At 40.1% G+C, this 17,667-nt stretch overlaps 3 protein-coding genes across 3 annotated transcripts; 2 read left to right on the plus strand and 1 right to left on the minus strand.

The window, feature by feature from the left end:
* The first annotated feature begins 667 nt into the window (after positions 1–667).
* Positions 668–5,439, plus strand: sftpbb (surfactant protein Bb). Its single transcript, XM_050050130.1, has 11 exons — positions 668–820; positions 1,085–1,137; positions 2,109–2,183; positions 2,740–2,862; positions 2,960–3,091; positions 3,191–3,271; positions 3,357–3,540; positions 3,640–3,782; positions 3,961–4,041; positions 4,522–4,632; positions 5,007–5,439. Exons 1-11 carry the CDS (start codon positions 769–771, stop codon positions 5,043–5,045), a joined length of 1,074 nt encoding a protein of 357 aa, XP_049906087.1. The 5' UTR covers positions 668–768; the 3' UTR covers positions 5,046–5,439.
* Positions 5,440–5,554: 115 nt separating this feature from the next.
* On the minus strand, positions 5,555–12,532 carry usp39 (ubiquitin specific peptidase 39). The gene is made up of 13 exons (XM_050050126.1): positions 12,329–12,532; positions 11,936–12,014; positions 11,731–11,825; positions 11,511–11,647; positions 9,397–9,549; positions 9,080–9,305; positions 8,879–8,953; positions 8,459–8,526; positions 7,806–7,994; positions 6,971–7,113; positions 6,650–6,785; positions 6,425–6,511; positions 5,555–5,848 (listed from the first exon to the last, which is right to left on the minus strand). The coding sequence occupies exons 1-13, from the start codon at positions 12,387–12,389 to the stop codon at positions 5,795–5,797; spliced, it is 1,503 nt and encodes a 500-aa protein (XP_049906083.1). The 5' UTR covers positions 12,390–12,532; the 3' UTR covers positions 5,555–5,794.
* Positions 12,533–12,718: 186 nt separating this feature from the next.
* On the plus strand, positions 12,719–15,011 carry c8h2orf68 (chromosome 8 C2orf68 homolog). The gene is made up of 4 exons (XM_050050141.1): positions 12,719–12,969; positions 13,681–13,796; positions 13,886–14,031; positions 14,128–15,011. Exons 1-4 carry the CDS (start codon positions 12,860–12,862, stop codon positions 14,248–14,250), a joined length of 495 nt encoding a protein of 164 aa, XP_049906098.1. The 5' UTR covers positions 12,719–12,859; the 3' UTR covers positions 14,251–15,011.
* The last annotated feature ends 2,656 nt before the right edge of the window (positions 15,012–17,667 follow it).

Genomic DNA, 17,667 nt, shown 5'->3' on the forward strand with positions numbered 1-17,667 from the left:
ACTTTGTTGTACTAATAATATTGTATAGAATCTGAATCTCACTTTAGTAACTGTTGTTGTTTACAAACTGAAGAAATGAGAGATCATTTTTGTTTAGTTTTTACTGAATATTTATATAGCCTATTATATTTTGACATGTAAAAATATATCACTTATTTTGTTGCAATTCTATTTTCTTAAGGAATAGTTTTTTTTTTTTTACTAATTCGCAAAAATACCATGAAATATTGTGATTATATTTAATCACCCATATCGCCCACCCCTCGTGACAACTGTAAAGTCATTTGACCTAGATGTGAATGCCGATTGATTGTAACCTTTCCAATTACATTAAAAAGCCAGATGTTAGTGGGACTTATCAGTATTTTTATGCAGTGGAAAAGGGGCATAAGCATCTTGATCCTAAAGGTTGTGGGGCCCACTGCATATCTGTGCCCACGGGGTCTTATAATCCGCCCATGCCCCCATCCACAGCAGTGCATTGCTTAGGGTCCCTGTTTGTACTCCTGTCTGCTTCTCCAAAATGGGGCCGTGCCAAGCGACATTTACTGTCGACAATGAATAAGCACCTAATACAGCCCCACTTTAAAAGATCCGAACTATCCCTTTAATATCTGGTCCAAACTCCGAAGCAGAAGGTGGCAGTAATGGTCATAACAGGGGTTGGCCAGTCACCGCTAAAAGCCACAAAGAAGAAGAAACACACTCCTGATGTTGATATAGACAAAAATCATCTGCGCTTCATATCGTCTTCAGCTCATTCACACCATGTCAGCCTCTGGATTTACCCTGCTGGTGCTCGCTGTGTCTCTGTGGCCAGGTAAGAGCAACATCTACTGGTGACGACCTCAGTGTCTGCATCACTGTCACCTGACTGGTCGCCATTAATCCTGTTGTTGTCAAAGATCAGGCTGTTATCGTGGGATTTATGACAGCTGACACTCACACACTTATGTGTAAAAAAGGATGTAGTTATATCCTGACTAGCGCTGAAACATTTCTATGCTTGCCCCTTTTAAAATGGTCGCTCTGTCTCTATTTCCCTCCCCAGCAGTGATATATAATTTTGCTTTCTGTTTCTAAGGTGAGTCCAGGTTCATCATAGACCCTGTGTCATTCATCAGACAGAATTCTCTGGTAAGCCTCAGTTTGTTTCCTGTTATCCTGTCCTATTATCACCGTTTGGTCAGATGTTTCAAAGGCCAACATAACAGGACAAACACAATTCATGTAAAATACACAACACACAAATAAGGGACACTCCTTCACTTCCAAAGGTTCTGGGAAGAAGTGATAAAATAAGATAAGATACACCTGTATTGATCCCACAATTGAGAAATTCCAGAGACATACAGATAGAGAATATCCATGATATATTATCCATACAGATACCTCTAGACCCAAAGCTTTTTATGTTAGGGTTAGGGTATGGGTAAATGGATTTATAAACTATCGACAACTCTGCCCCTGGAATAAAAATTACATATGCAATCAGGGATAATCAATCACTCTTTGGCAACATTTGGGGTCCCTTCATGTGTCATCTAGAGAGGACAGGCTTAACCTGCATGTTGGAAGTACCCGGGGATATGTTATAAGCGAACCTCTGCAATGTCCAAATCTGTCAACGTTTTTTTTTTTCCTTATTAATTGATGTCAAAATGTGTACATTAATATAATGTGTACTTAAACTGAAGTATTGTACTGCACTAACACAATCCTCAACTTGTAATTTATGATTTTCTTTCCCCTCTTATTTTTATTTATATTCTCTTTATTTATATATTTTATATTTATTATTTTATTTTATTTATTTATTTTTAAATTCATACTTTAGGGGTGGGGGTGGATTACATGTGTGTTAAATACTCAGTGGTTGTACTGATATTTTGTTCTGGTTTAAAATAGTTGCACTTGTTAATTACAGTTTGTGTTGCTACCACCGACAGTCACTGGGCCTCGGCAGCAATCATTTCCACTCATTCCACACTCTTAAAAAAGTGCCCATAAAGAGCTATAACATAGAACAGGAGGGGAAAATGCTGATATATTTCAGGGAATGTCTGCAGGCCTAAATAATTAACTTCCTGTGGCTTCTCTTTATTCAGACAATGGATATGTGTTCTGAGTGCAGCCAAATCATCCAGCTGTCCGCCAACATGATTTCCAGCAGAGATACTAAGGTGAGGATGTTGATGACTCATTCACTGCATTTACTTTCTCTTTACTTCACTTCACTGACCACTTGTGATAGGTTTGTGGAGCTGGTTAATGAGGAAAGTGGCACACACCCAGCAACTGGGGTCCCTGTAATGTTGTCTTTGAAAGTTAAACCTTGAAATGGATGTTTAAAATGACGCCCGCTGTAAGCACAGATTCAATGGACTCACTTTTGCGTCAGGATTGGCTGCAGACTGACTTGGCAGAGATGGCTGCCATCTTGATTTTATATATGTTAGAGTATTTTGCTCTTACTACCACTAAATAGCACAAAGAAGTGTCTACAAATGAGGACAACAGGTCTGAGTTAAGTAGAATGAAGTATAAGGTCAAGTAAACCCAAAATGTTATGTCCACATATGAGGACCCAGGGTCTCATTATTGTGAACTCTTTTGGTCACAGTAATTATGTCATGAAAATTTGATTTCATGCCAGACCTCGCTTCACACTTTGTCTTCTCACACACCAGGTATTTTTGCTACAACATGGACGATGCACTAACTACTTTGTTATTGCAGGAGACTGTGTATGAGACCTTGCATGCTCTGTGCCAGCACCTCCCAGGAGAACAGGCATCAGAGTGTGAGTCACAGGTGAAGATGAATTTGCCCAAAGTCCTGCAGCAGACACCCGGCCACCTGGTGAGTTTAGTCTCTGTTAAAGCTTTATAGACACTCAGGAAAAAGAATAAACACTTTCAATGATCCCCTTGTAATTCAACATAACCTGTTTGTGTAGAAACCAGAAGACACTTGTATGATCTTTGGACTTTGTGCTGCCCGAAACGAGGAGGAACTGCTGAAACTTCCCCACCATGTCACTGATAAAGATGCATCCAGCCCTGCCCTCGACACAGCCTCTGCCTCCAATGTTAGTATAAGAAAGCAGAAGTGGATTTTGAAATGGAAGTGGAAATGAAACTTTTGCTTTCACACTTTAAATATACCTCTCGGTTTATCCTCTCTCTAGGGGCAGATCAACCCTGTTTGCACCCTGTGTTTATTTATCATCAAGAAACTGGAGACCCTGTTGCCCCAAAATATGACCGAGGTGACTTTATTTCGTTCTGCATTGGAAACATATTATCCCTCACTGTACATTACATCATGTTAACATCTGCTCTGTTGCCCTGCAGGACGCTTTGATGAAGCTCATGGGAGAGGTCTGTGATCTCATACCACACAGCTACAAGGACCAATGTGATGATTTTGTCGACAAATATGGCACGCAGATAGTTGAATTCCTCCTGTCATCTGCTGCACCTCACACAGTGTGCACTCTGTTGCACCTATGTTTGATCAAGGAGCAGCCTGATCCAGGTCAGTCAGTTGTAATGAATGTATTTGGCCTTCATCTGCTTATCGGTTTGATCTGAACTTCACACTTCCACCAAGTTTAATGCTCGATTGATTCCCCAGAGTTGTTCCTCCCCTCTGACTGTGACTCATGCCGCACGCTGGCTGTGCTGAGCCGACTTCACCTGGGTCTCAACTCCACAGAACCTCAGACTTCCTCTTTCCTCCAGTCTGTGTGTGTCCATCACCCTAATGCCATCCCAAAGGTCTGACCCTCAGCTCCCACTAACACTAAACATCCCTCAAAAACTAATGTATGGCCTCTCCATGTTTATTGCTTAGAGTTTTCCGTAAAGTGATTTGAGCAGTTTTTTTCATCAGGTAAGACGAAGAAAAGAAAGCCTTTGTCACTTTGCATGAAAGTAACTCTGGTGTTCTTTTCAGTGTGAGGCTTTCACCAGAATCTACGGCTCCCGACTGCAAAAGGTTTTGGGAAACCAGATGGACGCTCCACATGCTTGTGAAGTAAGAATGAGCTCTTTTCCAAAAACACTCACATGTGCATATACCTGTCTCACTGGAGGGAGCAAAAAAGAAACTTTGAAGGTGTGTAGACCCACTGACAGCAGGAGTGCTCCACCGTTTACTGTGGACAAATTCTGTTGTGGATCTGTAATAACTGTGTGGACGTGTGGATGCAAGTCATTACACAAGTGGTCACAAGTGGACACAAGTTATTACAGATCCACACAGCAGGTCTACACACCTTCAGAGGGGTTGAAATTACTGACTGACATAAATGTTACCATTGCTCGAAGCAGCACACTTATTTTGGCGACTAACAGCAAATAAAAACAGTTGGTTTACAGAGATCATTTACAACAGTACAATGAGCCCTCGTCCACGCAACATCTATCACAAATACAGTGTAGCCACTTGAATACTACTACATATTTCTTGGTCTGGTTCATTTTCACGGGATCTTTTGTCTCGTCTATCCCACAGAGAGCTGATCTGTGTGTTGCACCGAAGAAGGTGGAGCCACTGGGAAAGAACCGTTGTACTTGGGGACCAAGCTACTGGTGCAAAGATGTTCAAACTGCTCAGAAATGTGGAGTAAGTTCTACATACCAACCATATTTTGCCCTCGTCATACCTTAGTATGATGATACCATCAGGGTTTACATGAAGAGTCAAGACGTCCTCTCTACAGAGAGCAGGACGGGCATGAAGTTTGACAGTTCTGCCAATCAAAGCTGTGACTCAGTCGAAATTTAGATAATTTTGTCTTTAAGGATGTTGAAAAATCTGAACCTGATTAAAGGTGCATGAACAATCTATTCATTTCTTAGAGCAACATCATTTAAGCACACATTGGTCTCTTCCTCCCCGCCCTGATCTGCTCACTACTTGAAACACTTATAAGCACTCATGTGATTTGTGAATAATTCGATTTCTGTTTCACATCCTATTTCTGTTTTTATTTGCAGAACCAGGCCTTCTGTGAGAAGTACATGTGGAAGGAGTGAACCGAACTCACACAACTGCTTTCTTTTTACAACTCTATTACACTGGTCTTTTATAAATGTATTGCACTGATCTTTTGTTTTTTTGTTTTTTTTTTACTTTTTGGGGAAACTATTCATCACATGTGCTATTCCAACCAACAAGCCATAAATATTAATCATGAAATGTTGCTGTCTGCATGACGTGTCACAAGACTGAGGCTGGGATTCAGTCTGAACCATCAGTTTCTACAGTGGTAAAGTTTTGTGAAGTGTAATGCTGCAGATTGCTTTATGTGTGTCAATGATTGTGAGGACTGCAAAAACATTCATTACCTTAGATGAGCTCTCAGTATGTATTTATGACCATGTGGACCACTGAATACTCAATAAAGCTGCAGAGCTGCTGCTTCTGTTATCTTGTTGCTGTTCTCTGATTCCCTGTGCAAACAACTACATGCACATGACAAGCTCCTAAAACTGTAAAAGGTCAAATGGTTGCTTATGAAATTCACAAACATACAGACCACACGTCCTGGAGTTTGTTTATTTGGAAACATCCACGTGGTAAAAAGATAAAACTGTGAGAAAACAAAACGCTGCAGACATTTACATTTGGTTTTTTGTGGCTATTAAGAAAACGTCCAGATGTATTTTTGCCACTCTCATTCTATATTCTCCTATTTTCAATCACTGAGAAACGCCCAGTTCATTTCCAAAATGGTGACGACACATCTGGTCATTCACACTGAGGAAAATCCTCAGTGCCTCACTTACACCCCCGTGTGGTTGTTTGTGTCATCGTCACTCTCTTGTCTCTTCCAGATCTGGAAGAGAAAAGACAACAACTCATTATTATGTGCAAAGACTATTTTTTACTTAATTTTAAACTGCAATCTGGTATAAAAAAATCATCTGATACAGGTTTTGAAATCTTAATATTGAATACTTAATACTTTGTCCTAAGAATGTGTTTTATTAACTGACTTTTTTTTAACCCAGAAAATACAAGGATTCAGTCCTTCACGAAATTTATCAGCTAAATAACCCCTGAAACACCAAATTTAATTGTCTGCATCACTGCACAACAGTGAAACTCGTATGTAAAGAACAAAAGGAACCTGCATGTTGAAAAGAGTAATACTGGTCTATTTTTTTTCATATTACTACTATAACTCCCAAGCATTAGACATTCAAAACACCTGAGACAGTCAAGTGACATCAGAAGCTGCAACTCTATTGCGATTGACCTTTAACATTTACAGACATAGTGTGCTTTGAGCACCATCAGATGAAAGGTAATGAATTTATGAGGTAGTTTTATGTTGCACAGAAAAACATGGAGCCAAGCCTCTGTAACATTTACATTTTCCACCATGCACAGAATGAGTGGGAAGACTTGCCTGGATGTAGGCCTCTGACAGTGTAATCATCTGGGGGAGAATGTCGGTCACCTGCAGGTCCTGCATCTCATACCACTTCCCAGTTCCCTGATTAAACACAGATATTATTTGAACGTATATTAACACGACACTGGCTTTGTCAAAACAAAATTTGATCCATTTGTTAGGTTGTTTGTAGTCATGGAAACAGAGATTATTTCAGAGAAGTATCTGGCTGCAACCTACATGATGCAGAACATGAATTCTGTACGCTCCCTCAGTGGGTTTCCCATCATGGACAACGTTGGCAACGAGGTCATACGTTGTGTTTTTCTCTGTTAGTTGAGCTTCTTCTGTTAAGTACTCACGAAGGTCAACATTCCTGTTGAAGCAAATACAAAGTGACAACATGAACAAGTGCACATTCATACTGAGGAAAAAATACACTCGTCCATCTTATCGCTTCTCACAAAAGTTACACACAACAACCATTCAAAACTGTTATTAGCATGCACTTTGTGATTCAATGCATCATTATTCGTGTTACAGTGTATGGACAGCACTTACGTGATGGGGAAATTGACAATCGTGGGGTTCTTTTCCACAAAGAAGTTGTTCTTGGTGAATCTTTTGATGCAAAAGATGAGGTACGGAGGCAGTTTGGTCAGCTGGAACCTTTTGAGAAAATTCTCTTTGTAGGTTTTGTACTCCTGGATGTAAATGAGATGGGAAAATCACGCACGCACATTTAGAGTGCTTACAAAAATAAATAAATAAAAGTGGGTGGCGCAGCTTTGATACCAAGTGGGGCTGATTGCCTGCTGCCCGCTGCAGTTTAAATGGCTTAAATGGTTTAAATTTGCTTGGTCCTGTTGTCTGTAGTTGGCAGAAGTTATTATTTCTTGTAAAAAAGGTTGTAACACAAACAAGTTTTCAGGATCTCAAGCATCTTCCTGAGAGTATTACCAACCATGAACGCAGCAGGACAGCATGGTAAAATTGGGCTTACTTGACAGCACAAACATAGCAACCCCAACACAGAACATACAAACGGGGAACTGAGCTGTATGACAGCAAGCTGAAGAGAACAGGTACGTGCTCAGTTGGATTAACATCTGTGTTAAACTGTGTGGGAAATGTGCCACAGAGCATTATGTTAAATTGTGTCATTTTCTGGTTTCGTATCTGCTCAAAGTGCCACCATTTTTCCACCTAGAAACACCATTTGCTGTGACTGTGTCAAAATGTAATAATTATGTTTTAAGCCCAAACAAAATCTTCATCAGCACCAAAGCTTTTCTGTAAGATTACTGCATTGTAGCACTGCTTTAAGTCATTTTCCCCACTTTTATTTTATGTTGCATTTCATATCTGAGACAAGAAGATGTGAATAAAGTGGTACCTTCTCTGTGCTGCCGTTAAACTTGCCCAAGATGTTGAAGAGAGGGACCTGTGGGATAATAAGCTGCTCCTTCTCATCCTTGTAAAGTGGAGCTGTTGGGAGGTCAAGGGTCAGAAACAGGAAGGTGGACTCGGACATCTGCTCCTGGTACTCCTCTGTCACAAGCATTGCCTCTTTCTCCTCTGGTGTCTGGAAAATAAAAACACCACATGGTTTCTGTTAAAGAACCTAAAATCATAGCAGAGTTAGATTTGAGGGCATAAAGAGAATATTCTTTTTGCTCTTTGCCTCGTATCTGCAAATCATCACCTCCTTAGTCAGTTATTTTTGTTATTTTTTTATTCCTAATTCCAACTATTTTAACATTGTGTAAGAGAACTAAATGCTGGACACCTCAAAATCAAGCTTAAAGCAAGCCAAAGTAATGTATGTTAAATAATCTGCCAAAAATGTAGCTCTGACTTAACTTTAATTGACACGGAAATCAATAAATATAGAAAAAAAAATCCACATTTTTCAACATATCACTAGCTACAAAACTCTTTACGCAAACAACTTAAAACAAAGTTATGAACAACCCTGCGCTATTCTATTAGTAAAACATTATATTGCACATGTAAATTAAGGATTTCATTACACAAGCAAAAACTCACTAAATCTGGGTGTGGAAGTTTCTTGGAGAAGATCCGCATGGAGCCTTGAAATGCTTTTGTGATGATTGCTATGAGGGCAGAAAGACAAATGGGGAATGAGGTTAATTCACATGCTCCAACAATCAATTATATGAAACATGCACACACAAGATTGTACATGCTCAAACTAAAACTAAATTAAACCGTAGAGAAAAACAAAAGCAAAAGCACTTCTTTGGAACTGCTGGTGCCCCCTACTGACAGATTTCAACACACATGGTTCATTATTGTCTAAAATACCCTGCAAGTTTTGTAATGACTGGACAATCAATTTATAATTTGACATCACTGTGCCAAACACGAATCACATGAAACACTTAATTTGCATATATATGACAGAAGAATTGAGTATTAACCCCCTCTGATTCTCCTCCTACTTACATGTTTTTTTCTTTGTGCCTCCAAGAGCACCATGCAGAGCATTCAAGAACCATGTCATGAAGTCCACAGCATCTCCTGCAGAACAGAAAACAATCAATGAGCACTGTAACCTCTACAGGGCAGCACATGTTAAAAGCCTACTTCAGATCTGCAGTACACAGTATAGTCCAGGACTACAGTCTCTGGCAAATGAAACATTACCTTGTTTGGTGATTTGGAAGTTCTTCTTGCTGCACAGCACCACAGCCTGCAGCATCTCATGTGGAGACACATGGGCCTTGAAGTTTCTTGGATTCCAAAGTTTGCGCATCAGCTCACCAAACCTCTGCACCAAGAGGAACATGATGTCCCCCGGTGGTCTGCGGATACCCCTGTAGTTTTCCTCCTCCAGGAAGTAGTTTCGCAGTGGTGGAACATTGGAGAAGGCCTAGGAAGAAGAGGCAAACACGAAATTACTGGGATTATTTAAAAGGTTTATAACCAAGTCCAGATAAGTTCACTGTGGTAGTTAATCATACCTGTAACACCACATTGGCGTAGTCATTGGCTTTGATGTTGTTGAGTCCTACAATGCCTGGCAGGTAGGTTGTACCATCGTAGGCTCTGTACAGTTTACCCTGCTTGTCCAACCCTGCAATGTGCTGCTTGGTGAAAGTTGGTTTCAGCACATACTGTAAAGAAAGTGAGAAGGTGTCACATCACTAACACAAATGCACAGTTTGTACACTATAGTATTTTTGACTCAGCACTTCAATAATTACAATGTGATACACTGACTATAGGGATGCACGATAATATTGGCATGTCATCTGTATCTGCCAATATTGGTTTTTAAATGATATACTGGAATCAGCTAATTTGCGAATAACATCAGTACGTCATCGTAGGGCTGGGCGATATAGACAAAAATTCATATCTCTGTGTTTACAAGTTTGATACACGATATATATCTCAGTGTTTTCTACGATATGGGCTACAAGTTTTTAGTTGCAAGTCAAAGCCATATTTGAAATGTCACGAGCACTTATAAACACAGATTGTGATCAAAATAAAATGCAAAGACTGGGATTTTATTCCCTGTTTGAAAATATGCAGCTGTACAACATGTAAATGAAAAATGATATAAAATAAATAGCAGGGCTGTTTATTAGTATTCTTGCACATAGCACTGGAGCTACAGAGGTTTAAAGGTTTGCAGCACATGACACAAAACTGTAACATAAAAGCATCAAGGCGGCCTAAATCCATTGTAGTTTGACACAATTAAAAATCATTTAAAAGTCATTCTCCATGGCCTTTCAAATGAACCTAGCGCTGGATAAAAACTGAAATCATTTTATTCATTTAGGCTATTAATCTTAATTCTGCACAAAGCATCAACAGAGAGGCTGAAGGAGGGAAGGAGCGAGAGACACTTTGCCTGAATTATATACATCTTGTTTATGAAATCTCGGTGTTGTCACTGCATTTTTAAACAGATCTGTCAGCTGTATCTAGGCGCTGTCATCATGTCACAAAAGAGACTACAAATACCAAGAATAGCGACACGCTATGATCCACCTCACACTATGATCCACCTCACACTACAGTAATTTCATTCATCTCAGACTGATTTCGCGTAGCACATGCAAATATAGACCAATGTCGCACTATAGACTGATTAACAGACAGACTAAACAGAGGAGCAGCTCTGTGTCTCTCTGACTGTTGATGAAGAACTTTTGAGTGAGTGTGTGGGACGGAGCTGAGCGGAGAGTGTGAGAGAGGAGAGATGCACACTGACACACATTATGCAACACAACTTGACCCTATATTGATATAAACAGTGTTGTCTAAATTTATATCTTGCTTGAAAATATAACTGATATATTGTACATAGTCATATCGCCCAGCCCTCCCCAGCACTTCAAAAATTACGATCACACTCTTACTACAAGGATGCACGATAACATTGGTATGCCATCGGTATCTGCCAATATTGGCTTTAAATTGAACTATTAGAATCGGCCAACATGCTTTTCTTTTGCACAATGAATAAATATAACATACACTGAAAAGCGTTCTATTTCATGTCTCCATCTGCTGGTGGACCATCATGTTAACAGTACGCATGCATAATATAATGTTTATTCTACTACAGAAGAGACTTGCTGATCACTAAAATAAAAGGTGGGAAAAAATATAATATGGATATATTGATATTGGTTATCGGTCAAATGAGTTGTTACATATCGGCAAAAAATCCAATACCGTGCATCCCTATCTGAAATCCCTATCACTGAAATAACACCCTTAAAATAATATCTGACTTATGCTCTTAATGTGTATTTCTGTGTAAGACTGAAAAAAAATCTGAATACTGTGTGACCTTTAAAACCAGGATCAAATGATATGTAGGATATATCCTGACACAACAATCTCAACGACTCCTAAATGTATAGCTGTACAACAGTACCAATATCATATTGATTGTTTACCTCTCAGCTCTATCCATAACAACATTCAGTGTGGGATTTAACTTGGTTTTTTTTTTATTTTAAAGAGGGTGCTGAACATGAACATGAATAAACATTGGCTGTCGAAACTGTAATAATGACATACTATGAGCCTGTAACACTATGCCTTTGCTTACCGTGATATCTTCTAGTGAAGAGTCGATGATCTCATAGTTGTCTGGCAGACAGTAAAACTTGAGTGTGTGCAGATTCAGGAACACATGGTGTGTAAACTGCACACTGTGAGTGTAAGCATGGGACTTCAAGCCTCTCCCTGCAAGGAGACATACATGAGTAAATCAGTTCATGCACAACAAGGTGTTTGATCTCTGGTTAAAAGTCAGATCATTCACCTACCTTGAAAGTATTTCCCACATATAAGGCAGGCATACACATTGATGTGGGAGAGAGAGATGGAGCAGAGTTTCTCAAAGTCAAAGTCCAGCACACTCCTGGGGGATAAACAAACACAACCTAGAATCAGCTGCAGAGTTATAGAGAAGGCTAAGGCTAACTAGCTTTTAGCACCAACATTAGCTGTGCACATTGAACTGTCTCTTGCCTGTTTATGGTGTCCAGATAAGGGCAGTGGCGGCTTCTCCGGTCTTCTATAACACGTCCTCGGCCTATTTTGGCTGCCACTGCAACATTAAGTGAGTCAAAATGAACAGAGTCAAACCAGATGGGGTTCAAGCAGTTGAGTGTAAGCTAGCTAAACATGCTAACTGACCTAGCGGTTAGGTTGGTGGGAGTTGATGGATTTTATACACTGTATTAATTAGACGGGGCGGTGCATTTGTGTAGCCAGTTAAAAACTACACAGTAGTGGTACTTGACTGTGTGACTGGACCGACCCGTGAATGAAACCGAGCGCATTTTCATCTAGCTTCTAGCAGCATTGGTTAGCTTCCTGCTAACAAGACGTTGTATAAACGTTAGAAGTAAATAAACATACCTCTGTCGTCGTCATCGTCGTCCACTTCAGCCTCTCTTTCTCGCTTCAGAGAAACCTTCATAGCAGTTATCTTGTGAGCTTAATGTCCAAACAACCGAGAAGGCACAACTTTGTTTTGAAGAGATGAATGGGTCAAGCACCGGGTTCGTCGAAACTCGCGGTGGTTGTACGTCGCAACTGCCATGTAGCAGTCTAAAAACTAACCCGGAGTTTAAAGCTAGCTCATTAACCGCTTAATACCACTACTGCGATAATTTGCCGAATTTATGAAAGCATATCCCTGTGTTTTTATATTTAATGTATCTCAATCTTCTGCCTTTGGTGTGTTTAAGAGTTATTATCCGTAAGAATAAAGTGTATATTGTTTTTGTTAATAATTGTTAACTCCGCGAAAGTTATATTTGGACTACAAGTTACCATTAGCTAGCATGTAGCTTTTTGTCAGTGTCCATGGATCTGGCTGAGACTTGTTGCAATCATTAGCATCATTAGCTCACAAATACTGTCACCGCATTGGAACTGTTTTTTGAAATGGATATTTTAAGAGACGATGAAGTGCATGAGCTGAAATACAAACCCGGGGGCCGCTTGGATATGAGCCACGGCTTCCTGCACCATATCCGGAGGAACCAGATTGCTAGGTGATTTCCTCAGCTAATGTTAGTAGCTAGCATTCTAGCTGGTTCACAACATCCAGCCATAATTTGCAGAGCTGCAATCAGACATGTTTTATAGAAGTTGATGTGATGATGAGAAAAGGTTTAGTAGCAAGGCAGGATATGACTTACACATATTCTTCTACGCTTAAAGTAGAAACACAAAGAAAGGTCGCAGAGGCCCAATTGCCAAAGTTATCCTTGGTTTAGGACACTGGAGGCAAAACAACATACAACTGCTTATTACAAAAAAAAGAGTTACAGGTGTTTTTTTTTAATATTGTCACGGTGTCAATCCATGTAGCACACTGTAATCAGGTGTGGCGTTTAGTATCAAAGAACAGGCGAAGGTGTTTGTGTCAGATTTTTAGGGGTATGTAATGTATTACAATACAATATAACATGCCTTTGTTGTGGACTATTGACATAGCATATGCAGATAAAAATGGCTTTGAGATTGCCAAAATTCTGCTGTCTCTGTAGTGCATTTCACTAAAGCAAATGTATAAAAAAAAGTTATGTTGTAGCTGTGTCAGGGAAGCAGGACTGCAAGCTATTAGTAAAACAATAACATTACCTGTTTAAACAAATAGGTTAGAAGATCAGAGATATGTTGCACTGCATGGTTTTGTAACAAATATGGCATATTGTACATCTCCAAGCTATAACAAAATGTCGATTTCTTGTCTCTTCAAGAGATGACTATGATAAAGAGGTGAAGCAAGCCAAAGAGCTTCAGCGGCGGAGGCACACGACAACACCTAGAAGACCACGACGACCTGATATCCAAGTGTACCATCCTCGGCGCAGACGTAAGTATGATTAGCTTTTTCATTGTTTTTGCCAACAGCAAATCCATTGAGTACAGCAAAGAACATGGACGTGTGTGTTTATTCCCCAGATGGATCAGAGCCAGGGGCTGGTGCTGAGGCCGAAGAGTGGAATGAAAGTGGGTCAAGCACAGAGACGGAGACCCATGGTACTGAGCTGTTCTGGCTCGACTATCAGGCGGACTCCGGTACCATTACCTCCATCCTTGTGCACAAGGTTAATGCAGATCCCTTTGTCTGATATTTCTGTTTTTTGTTTTTTTTTATACTTTGCTTTGGTCTTAATTCCCTTGTGTTCTCTTTGTTTCTAAAGGAGGATAAGCCTGAGAAGGTGGTGGAGCGTGTCGCAGAGAAGAACATCCTGGATTCAGCCATGAGGGCAGTTCTAGAGGCTCGAATTCGAAAGGAAATGGACAAAAGACGAGACAAACGCTGACTGATGATCTCAGACAGTAGATTACGATGACAGAGGAGCTACAGATAAAGAGGAGCAATACTTCATTTGCAGTTCTAAACTCCTACACGGCATTAACGCTGTCGACAGTGTTGGAGGCATAATGAGAACTCTGAGATCATGTAGAGTGACTCTCAGCAGAGATCCAACTCGATGACCCACAATCAAGCCGTCTTCTGTTTTTGAAGGAGAGGGAACAGCACTTATAGACAGTGTGGTTGGGAGTTGACTGCCAGGTTCATGTTTACTACATTCTACTCACCTTGGACTGTTACCTCATACCCTCATACATAACTGTAGGGACACCTTCAAGTTGACTGGACCTATAAAATCATGTTGTTGCTTTCTAAGAGTTAAATTCAGAAAGGAGTAGGTACTCTTTGACAGAGAGCACTGTAACCCTCCTCCATCAAACATGTCCTGTGTTTCATGTGTTTACAAAGATCTAGTTTTTATAAACAAGATTTATTATTTTTTGGTAAAATGCTGTGAACGGTAAATCAGTCTATCAGCGATCTTGTGTTTAGAAATGTGAGAATTTCATTTTGTTTTTTTACAGTTGGAGAGTTTCGTGGATGTAGCCATGATAATGTGTTTGTGTTGCAACTGTATTTCATTGTTTTCAGTATTCTAATTTATTTTGGATTGTTGAAATACTTTTATTTTTGATACTGTAATATTTTTTGAGGACACAACTCTTTACACATAAAATGACCTATATATATAAAAGCCATTTATTACCGTCCAACTGTGTCTGGATGTGTATTATGAAATTGAGCCATAAAATGTTTTTTTGTCACTTACGTTTTTATTGAGGTTTTTCTATTTTAAGTACATCAACACAAAAAACACAAATGCATAAACACAAACAGCACAGACTAAACAAAAACACATCTCTGCAGTGTTCGTAACATTAAGGATTCAAAAATCCATCAGCACAGCATTAATACTTATATCATCAGGTGACCTATTCTACACATCAACCCCGCTCCCTCTATCTGTATGTTACAGTTGTAGTTAATTTCAGTGCAGTGTCTAGCTCCTATGACATGTTAAGTCCTTTTATAAAAAACAAAAACTGGTTCCAGACAAGCAAATATGATTCTCTTCAGTCATGCAAATTGGCTATCATTAACTCAAATGATGCATTCACTGTCATTAACTAAACCCACTCTCTATATCAGGCTAACTCAACTTTTCCAGTTTCAAAGATGACCCTAGCAGCTGAGATAAAGCCTGTCAAGGCTAGAGCAAATGCTGGTTTTGTGATCTTGGGTAAACAAGACCTGTTCCTCAAGAGGAAAAGTTGAACTGCCTTTCTGCCTTTAACATTTAAAGCATAGATTATTTTCTAGTAAGTCATTTTAAGAGGACGGACGGGTGTAAAATAATCTCGATGTGTTATTGTTGTTTTAGTGTCTTCATATGTTGTAAAAACACTCAAATCTGTGAGGTAGAATAACAGACTTTGATCACTTGTATCCAGCGATACAGATTGGTGGGAATACATGTATTATATATTAAGGTATTATACTATATTATATATAGTATAATATGGGGATATAGCAACAGATAGAAGTGTTGCACATCATGTCCTCAGCAGGTGGCAGTATGAATCAGCATTTTAACTGCAGGCCTCACTTCTGTGCGTCTCAACTTTTGTTTTAATAATAAGTGAAATTGGGTGTTCAACCATGAGCAGTGCTCAGTAACAGTGTTCTAATTTTTCAGACAGATGGCCAAGCTGTCTGTTTCCTATACACCCAACATTAACAGTTATTGTCACTCTTTCTAGGTTGCCACATAGATTTCTCTGTGTGCGACAGTTCACGCACTACTTGTTGAGCTTGCACCACATTTATTAAAAAGGTAGAAAGAAACTGGAGTCATAAACCTTGGATTTCTGTATATTAGGGGGTACTTGTATGAGCTGATTATGAGACAGTGAGACAGTGCATCTCTTTGTAGTAGTTTGTGTCTTTGAGGTGATTTTGTGTCTTTTTCGGTTAGTCTGTGTCTCTTTGCAGTTCCTTTACGTCTCTTTTTGTGTCTCCCTGTGGTCATTTTGAGTCTCTTGGTCAGTATGTGTTAATTTCAGTGACTTTTTGCAGGTGAAGGCCAGAAGGGGGCCTCAACACTTGTCATTTTTATTTACCACCTTCCAACCTAGAGGTCTAGTTTTTTTATGTTGTTGACCTGCTCTTCCTGCTGGGGCAAGCCGAGCAAGTTAGAACCAGCCAGAGGCGTACAAAAGGTGCTCTTCACTCAAATTCTCAAGAATCCTCGAAACACACAAGCCTGAAGCTAGGTTCATGCTCGCTTTACTGACCCCGGGATGAGGGTCTGCAACATGTTGCAGCATATGGTCGTGCAACTGAATTTTTGTAGCTATGGGCGTCTGCTGTGCATGCGGGGCTTTTCAGATATCCATCCATCCATTTTCGTAACCACTTGGGGCGGCAGTAGCTCAGTCCATAGGGACTTGGGTTGGGAACCGGAGGGTTGCCTGCTCGAGTCCCTGTCCGGACCAAATGTGGAGCGTGGACTAGTGGCTGGAGAGGTGCCAGTTCACCTCCTGGGCACTGCCGAGGTGCCCTTGAACAAGGCACCGAACCCCCCAACCGCTCAGGGCGCCTGACCAAGGCAGCCCCCTCACTCTGACATCTCTCCACTTTGTGCATGTATAGGTCCTGTTTGTGCATGTGTGTGTCTTTCGGACCTGTGTGTTAATGACAACGGAGTGAAAAAAAATTTAATTTCCCCTCAGGGGGATTAATAAAGTATATAAAATTAAAATTATCCTCTTGAGGGTCACGGGCGGGCTGGAGCCTATCCCAGCTGACATTGGGTGAGAGGCAGGGTACACCCTGGACAGGTCACCAGACTTTCACAGGGCTGACACATAGAGACAGACAACCATTCACACCTACAGCCAATTTAGAGACACCAATTAACTTATGCCTAACCTGCATGTCTTTGGACTGTGGGAGGAAGCAGGAGTACCCGGAGAAAACCCACGCTGACACGTGGAGAAAATGCAAACTCTGCAGAGAAACTTTTTTTGAAACTTTTCAGATATGTATGCCATAAATAAGGACAATAGCAAAAAACTTAACTGTTGCAGGATATTCAACCTTTTAACCTTTGTTTCATTATACTACATTTGTTGTTCCAAACATTTGACTCCTTTCCTCACAGGGATTGTATAAAGGTGATAAAGTACGCCCATGAGTATTTCATATGAGTTCACAGTTAATCACAATTCCTCCACAGCACTGAAGTGTTGTGTTTGAACTATGGCCTTTTGCAGGTAACATTCATTGAGTTCTTGCTTCTTCACAGAATTTTTTTGTTTGCATGCTCCCCAGGCGATGCTTTGAGCATAAGCCCCTCTGTGCA

Source organism: Epinephelus moara, chromosome 8 (genome assembly GCF_006386435.1).
Source record: "Epinephelus moara isolate mb chromosome 8, YSFRI_EMoa_1.0, whole genome shotgun sequence".
In the NCBI taxonomy this organism is placed as follows: Eukaryota; Metazoa; Chordata; class Actinopteri; order Perciformes; family Serranidae; genus Epinephelus; species Epinephelus moara.